The sequence below is a fragment of the Pezoporus occidentalis genome, unplaced genomic scaffold (genome assembly GCF_034315485.1).
Source record: "Pezoporus occidentalis ecotype Australia unplaced genomic scaffold, CSIRO_AGI_Poc_V1 ctg68, whole genome shotgun sequence".
NCBI classification, from domain to species: domain Eukaryota; kingdom Metazoa; phylum Chordata; class Aves; order Psittaciformes; family Psittacidae; genus Pezoporus; species Pezoporus occidentalis.
In genome coordinates this window covers 1080552-1088143 of record NW_026916030.1, presented here as the reverse complement: position 1 = coordinate 1088143, position 7592 = coordinate 1080552, and the positions used below count along the sequence as shown (strand labels likewise).

General features: G+C 61.2%; 1 protein-coding gene across 1 annotated transcript; it reads left to right on the top strand.

Annotated features, from left to right (window-relative positions):
* Window positions 1–1563: 1563 nt before the first annotated feature.
* Window positions 1564–7432, top strand: DIPK1B (divergent protein kinase domain 1B). Its single transcript, XM_062641521.1, has 5 exons — window positions 1564–1737; window positions 3829–3963; window positions 5033–5140; window positions 5313–5489; window positions 6188–7432. The coding sequence occupies exons 1-5, from the start codon at window positions 1675–1677 to the stop codon at window positions 6998–7000; spliced, it is 1296 nt and encodes a 431-aa protein (XP_062497505.1). The 5' UTR covers window positions 1564–1674; the 3' UTR covers window positions 7001–7432.
* Window positions 7433–7592: the final 160 nt, after the last annotated feature.

The following is a 7592-nucleotide window of genomic DNA, read 5'->3' as shown; positions in this document are numbered from 1 at the left end:
GGGAAGGCAAAGGGTGCTCCGGAGGGGATGAGGGGACAGTGGAGGTCCTTGCCTGGTGCTCAGCACTGCTCTGTTCTTTGCTGTTAGCACCAGAGCTGGCAAGATAAATTATTCAGTATTGAATATCATTATCATGTAACTGGGTAAATATTGTAGGTCAGCAAATGACTGTTCCAGGGCAGTGGGTGACCCATGAGGTCCTGTGTCCTCAGGGCACAGTGCTCTTGGCACGGCTGGGATGTGATCCGAGGAGTGTGCCAGTGGAAATCAGTGTGGGGCTCTCGTGGGCTAAGTGACTTAATCCAGGTAAAGATTCCCAGCTTGGAGATCAGCATCGACTGCTTCCGGCATCTTCCGGATGGTGACAGCTCCTGTGGGACCACATTCCCCACCTCCATGCAACCTGGAGGTGCTCAGGATGCTGCCTGCTGCTGGGATCCCATCAGGCAGTGCCGGGGATTTTGGGGAGGGGAGAGACCCCTGTCACAGCCCAGGCTGTGGGGTGGCAACACCAACATCTCCGGTTCCAGGTCCCCCCCGTGTCTGGAATACAAAGAGGAGATGGGCACCGTGGGGAGAGGTGTGCCTGCCCCTGCACATGGGGTGTGAGAGATAATCCCACCTGCAGAATTTGTATTAGCTTGATTGCATTAATTATTCAGTGATAAGTGCTCATTAGGCATTCCAGCGATCAATACCGATCACTTCATTACTTGGCATATTACAGCTGGGGAAGGTCTGCTCACTCCTAATTAGATTCCCTGGACAATCTACCCCGGAATGTGACAGAGCCCCGCAGACAGCTCCGTGGCACTTCCAGCCTCTCTCTGCTTGGGCCCAGGTGTTACGTTTCCCATCTCCAGTGAGGGCTTCATTCTGTGCTCTGTACTCAGCCCCCTGAATCAGGGTTCCGGGCACAGGAGGGTGACCTGGGGAGCCTGCTGAGCCCCAGGGCCACGGGCGCAGAGAGGGCACCCCAAAAGGCACATTTTTGTCTCTCCACCTTTCTCTCCCTTCCCTGTATGCTGCGCTCCCCTGGGTGAGAGGCTGCTCCTGGCCTGTCTGCTCCTTGCCTGACACAAAGCAGCTGCTCTCTTGCCTTGAGGTTTCCCTGCCCAGATGCAACGCAAACGGGGAGGAAGGCCCGGGCTGGTGCTGCTGCTGCTGGGGACAGTGAGGAGGTGAAGAAGGGGGTGATGCCCGGCTCAGCCCTGGGGGTTCCCCACTGCAAAGTGCCGGGGCTGGCTCAGCATCTCCAGGGTCATCAACGGGCCTTGGGGAACCCGGGTGAGACCCCGGCTGGGGGCCTGAGCCTGGGATGGGACCCCGAGCGGAGCCGAGCCCAGCCAAGCTGAGCCGAGCCGAGCCGAGCCGTGCCGAGCCGAGCCGTGCCATGCCGAGCCGAGCCGAGCCGTGCCGAGCCGAGCCGTGCCGAGCCGAGCCGAGCCGAGCCGAGCCGGGCCGTGCCGGGCCGAGCCCCGCGGCAGCCCCCCCCCGCCTCCCCGCGCTGCGTGCACCGCCCCTCGCCGCTCCGAGCCGGGCGGAGCCGCGCCGGGCCGGGCTGCGGCGGTCGGTGCGAGCCCCCCCCGGCTCCCCGGCGGCGAGGCGGGGGCCGCGGCAGCCCCGGCCATGCCCCCCGGAGCCTGAGGCCCGCGGCCGCGGCGCGCCCGCAGCATGCGGAGGATCCGGCGGCTGGTGCATCTGGTGCTGTTCTGCCCCAGCTCCAAGGGCCTGCAGGTACCGGGGGGGATGCGCAGGGCCGGGGCGGGGGATGCGGTGCCCATCTCCGCATCCTGGCAGCGGCCGCGCACAAAGGGACGCTCCGCCGCGGTCTGGGACAAGGGGCTACGGGGACCGGCACCGGGGGCCGCGGGCGTTGCACAGCCCGGGCCAGCCGCAGCCCCGCCGTGCTGGGGGAGCCGCAGCGGCCGTGAAGCACCGGACAGCCCATCCATCCGCCAGCCCGCAGCGCTGGATGGAGGAGCCGGTGCAGCCGCCACTCCTGCTCTCTCCTTCTTCCCATCCCCGAGCTGCCGGGGGATGGGACCCGGTTCAGTGCCGCCGGGGATGCGGGGATGGGACGTGGGGCTGGGGATGCGGGGCTGGGAATGCAGGGGCAGGTTGTTGTCTTGGGCGTTTTCCCCTGCAGCCATGGGATGAGAAATCCTGGCTCTGGCTAGTGCCCTGGACCAGAGCGGTTTTCCCGGTGGATGGGAGGTTATCCCTGTGGTGGGGAAAAGCGGGGATGGGGTAGTGGGTAGCTGGTGAGCAGAGGATGGTGGTAGGAGATGGGGCAGAGCCCTGGGCTCACCAGGTGCAGGGAGGGCTGCATAGGGAGGGCAGTGTTTAGAGGAGGCTCTGTGGGTCCCCAGCACAGCGGATTGCTGGATGAGTGCTGCGGCTCTGCTCCCAGGGCCCTGGGGTGCTGAGCCAGCCCTGCCTGCTGTGCTCTTCCCAGCCAAAACGGCTGTGGAGCAGTTGTGTGGGGCCACTTTGACGGGCAGGGGCTGGGTTTGGCTGTGGCTGGGAGGGCAGAGCTGGGTGCAGAGTGAGGGTGGTGAGACCTGGGGACAGCCTTTGTGCCGAGGTCACCCATGTGGGTCCCCATGGGAGGGGGTGGCAGCCCCACCATGGTCCCCACTGGTGGGACCCACCGTGAAGCAGCCCCGTTCCCAGAGCAGGGGGTCACATACCCACCCCTGGGCAGGTTCAGGGGGGCTGCTGTGCTGGGGGGATCTCGTGGGTCGCAGTGGTCTGTGTCTGACTTCAAGGACTTCTGGAAAACTGCATGAGCTGGTTTTCAGCTCCCGGGAGCAGCCACACATCCTTTGCCAAGTCCTCGCCATGGTCAGCTTCTCTTTACCAGGCCTTTGTTACCAGTGCTGTGGCTCGATGGCAAACTGGGCATCGTGGCCTGCTTCACTTTCCAGTTAAGATGCGCTTGCAATTATGCATAATGTCACCATCCCGAGCAGACCTGCCTGCTTTCACCCCCAAGCCGCTGTGACAGGAGAGCAGGAAGCTCCACCACCACCGGGTATTGCTGCAGCAGAGCCCTTGCAGCACTTGGCAAGAGGCAGGGATGAGGCATTTTGGAGGTGGGAGCAGTTTTGGGCTACAAGACCAAGCAGGGATCCCTGGCAGGTTGTAACAGCGTTGGATCCAGCCCTATCCCAGCAGCAGGTCGTGGTCTCACCACTGATGCGGTGTGAGAAGAGAGGAGATTTGGAGATGGCCACAGGCCAAGGGCTCTCTTGAAGCAGGAATTAGCCATGGAAACCAGAGGGAATGGGGTGCTTGATGCAAGGATTCATTCCCTGCCTGTGGGAACTGCCAGGGCTCTGTGCCCTGCTACACAGGTCAGGTAAACACCCTGTGCTGCAGGAGGGCAGATGGCAGCACCCGAACCCTGCTGGGAGCCTCACATTGTTTGTGTGGAGGTTCCTCACCCCTCTGCTGGCACCCACACTGCTGGTGGCTGCCTCCCGTGTCCATGGAAAGGGGCTAGGTAGAAGCAGAACCCCTCACACCCAAGGATGCAGAGGCAGCAGGCTCTGCTTTCACACGAGCAGCGGAGCAGGAGCACACGGCCGCAGCTCCCTGCCGTAGGGATGCACAGCATCCAGCTCCCCGCAGCCCACCGCTGTAATCTCCCTGCTTTTAGGGAATTTTATATGTCCTACTTGCAGCAGGAGTTGCATAAGAGACTGGTGCATCTGTACAAAACAGGCTGAAGGCTTCACCGGCGCTCAGGTCGAGTCGTGCAGAAGTTGTCCTTGTCTGGCTGACAACGACCCGGCCTTCACCAGCGTTTCCTTGTCCTTGCAGAGCCGCCTCCCGGGCATCAAGGTGAAGTACCTGCTGGTGCTGTGGCTGGGCATCTTCGTGGGCAGCTGGGTGGCCTACATGCACTACGCATCCTACTCGGAGCTGTGCCGTGGGCACGTCTGCCGCGTGATCATCGTGAGTGATGGGGCAGTGCCCGTGGGTACCGGGGCCGGTGCGGGGTGTGTGGTGCTGCAGGAGCCTGTATCCAGCCCCCTCCAAGCCCCATGTGGTGCCTTGCAGCATCCATCAGGAATGCTGTGCCAAGGAGTGCTCCTGGCAGCTGCTTCCCTGGCATCCCACGGAGCTCGGAGTGGGAGAGGTGGCCTTATCCTGCCAGGGCGATGGGGAAAGCATCTAATGAGCTGTCGGAGGGAAGTCGGCCAAGCAGCCATGGGCAGATTAACGTCTGTGGAGATGAAGCTGCAACGTGAGGGCAGCGAGTAGATCCCCATTCAGGGAGAGCATCGTGCTGGACCCCAGAGCAGAGCCAGGAGGAAAGGGGAGCAGCCAGTCTGTGGGTACCCCTGGCACTGCTCTTGTGCCCTAAGGAAAGCAGGAGCTGCACAAAGAGCAGGGAGCTTGGCTTGGTGCGTTTTGCCCCTGCCTCAGGTTTGCAGTGGGGTGCAGGAGCAGGGTGCTGAGTGTGCCCCATGGCAGGGAGCAGGTCACACAGCCTGCCAGGCCCATGGCTCTGTGTGAAATGCCTGGCTCGTCCGTCCTTCCGCAGGGAAGGGAGGCAGGAATTGCCATAACAACAGGCATGATCGTTTGATTTGATTTCCTGCATGACTCTGACCACGGGGTCTTGGACGCTAGCTCCTGCTCTGAGCTGGGGGTTGCAGACGCCGAGTCCCCTGTGAGCAGGTCCAGGGGTTAATTCCTGTCATGTCAGGGATACATGAAAGGGGGAGATGCAGTGAATTACTGCAGCTCCCGCTTCCAGCCCTGAGGCTCTTGGAAAGCTGCAGCCTCTCCTGCCCAGGGCTGCCTCCAGCAGCTCCAGCAGCCGGATCAGAGCCCCTGAGGGGTTTGGGCACGGCAGGCAACGGGCACGGGGCTGGTGACAGGATGAGGGGGGTTCATGCGCCCCCAGTTCGTGTGCTTGGGGGGCTGCACATCACAAGCTGTGCGGATGGGCCTGGATCTATCGGGTGAGCAGGGATCTGCCCCTGCTGAGCTCCTTTCTTTGCCTTCCCCTCCCCAGTGTGACCAGTACAAGAAAGGAATCATTTCTGGCTCCACGTGCAAGGACCTGTGTGAGGAGCGCAGCCTCCTCTTTCAGCACTGCCTCTCCTCCTCTCCCACCCAGCAGGTAGGTGCCTGCCCTGCCTAGAAAGCCACCACAGGGCTGGGGATGGGAGCAAGCTTCAGTCTGGGAAATGTCCTCACCCAGTCCCTGTACCGGTCCCAGACTGGAGCAGAACCAAGTTCTCTGCGCTCGCTGTTTTCTCCCATCTCAGTGTGTCCCTTTGCCATTGCTGCAGGTTTACAGCGGGCTCTGGAGGGAGACGGAGGTGATCATCAAATGCGGCATCGAGGAAGCCTTGAAGGCAGATGGGCACCCGGACTCTGTGCCCAGGAGGGACGTGGTCCTCTTCGACAAGCCGACACGAGGGACGTCGATGGATGAGTTCAAAGAAATGCTGCTCAACTTCCTAAAGGTCAGTGCCCGAGTCCCTCCGGGATGCCATTTGGAAAGGCTCATAGTGTCTTTTGTTCCCATTGAATGAGAGCTCCTCGGGCCCATGCTTCCCCACTGGTGCTGGGTGCCAGGCAGGGCTCCTCTTCGTGTCCTGCAGCTATGGGGCTCCCTGAGGAATGGGCTGGCCCCAGTGCAGGCAGTGGTGGGGACAGGGACAGACGGTGCCTCTGATTCACAGCTTCTCTGGGCACCCTGTGCCAGCGCCTCAGCACCCTCACAGGGAAGAGCTTCTGCCTAAGAGCTCATCTCAGTCTCCCCTCGGGCAGGTTAAAGCCATTCCCTTTGTCCTGTCCCTACAGGCCCTTGTCCAAAGCCCCTCTCCAGGTTCCCTGTAGCCCCTTTAGGCACTGGAGCTGCTCTAAGGTCTCCCCTTCAGGAGCCTTCTCTTCTCCAGGCTGACCCAGCCCAGCTCTCAGCCTGGAAGCTTCTTCCCATCTGGGTCTAGTGCAGCCCTGATGCTGGTGAAATTCTGCTGGGGGTGAATTGATCCAACCCTACCCAGTGGTGTGGTACCGAGCTCGTATGAGCAGGGTGGCTGTTCCCTCCTCTCCCAAGCTCAGTTCTTTGCCTCCCCAGCTCAGTTTAGTGATGTGAAGCCTGAACATGGAGAGCTGCAGGGGTCTGATGCCGCTTGTTCTGTTCTGGTTCTGTTCACAGTCCAAGCTGGGAGATCAGCCTTCTCTTGCAGGCCTGGTGAGCCGGATCATCGGCATGGCGGACGTGAACCGGGACGGGAAAGTGTCTTTAGCAGAGGCCAAATCCATCTGGGCTCTCCTTCAGCTCAATGAGTTCCTGCTCATGTTCTCCTTGCATGAGAAAGAGCACACTTCCAAACTGCTGGGGCACTGCGGGGACCTCTACGTCACCGAGAAGATCCCCCACACCTCCCTCTATGGGGTGGACGTTCCCCCCTTCCTCCAGCCGCTGCTGCCTTCGGTCGTGCACCAGATCATCCACCAGTGGTTCGCACCAGCGTGGCCCCGGCGGGCAAAGATCTCCATTGGCCTCCTGGAGTTCGTGGAGGAGATCTTCCACGGCACCTACGGGAACTTCTACATCTGCGAGGCCAGCGTGAGCAACGTGGGCTACAACGACAAGTACGACTTCAAGATGGTCAACCTGCGGAAGGTGGCGACGGAGATGACGATCCGAGGCTTCCTCAAGGGCCGGCACTGCGAGCAGAACGGGGACTGCACCTACGGGAAGGACTGCACGGCCACGTGCGACAAGCTCCTGAAGCAGTGCAAGAGCGACGTGGTGCAGCCCAACCTGGCCAAGGTGTGCGGGCTGCTGCAGGACTATTTGCTGTACGGGGCACCGCTGGAGCTGAAGGAGGAGCTGCAGAAGCAGCTCCGAACGTGCATGACCCTCAGCGGCCTGGCCAGCCAGATGGAGGTGCACCACTCCCTCGTGCTCAACAACCTCAAGACCTTGCTCTGGAAGAAGATTTCCAACACCAAATACTCCTAACGGGGAGGGGGAGCACGGCCCTGGAGTTTCGAATCCACGATCTCAGAGCTGAGTGCAAGGGCTGAAGGCCTGTTTCTCCATCCTCTCCCCCACAGGCAAATACCCCCTGCGCAGGGAGTTGAGCATAGCTGCAGCCCCTTCTCCCTCGCGGAAAACCAAGCGTCATGACTTCCACCGCCCAGCAGGATCATCGGGATCACCCATCGAGCCGGCAGGAGCGTGCTGCGGAGCCGGGACAGCGGGGCCGGGCTGAGCTTGGGGGAGGAAGATGAGATGGAAAGCGAGGAGGAAGCGGAGCCCAGCTGGAGACATCAAACTGGTCCTTGATTAACAGGAAAGCAGCGCCGAGATGAGAGTGAATCATTCGTGCTGTTCTTGTCACATCATCTTTTGATGAACGTCTCTGATGTAAATAAATGGCTTTTACGTGAATCGCACCAGCACATCAGTAGCGACGCAGCAGCCTCAGCACGAGCCTGCCCGCGAGCTGGAAAGGAGGGGAAGGTAATTTCCCCATCCAAAAGCATCTCCTAGAGTGTCTGAGTCATCTGCCTCCAGATCCAGCTGTGGCTTAGGAAGCAGATCAGCAGCG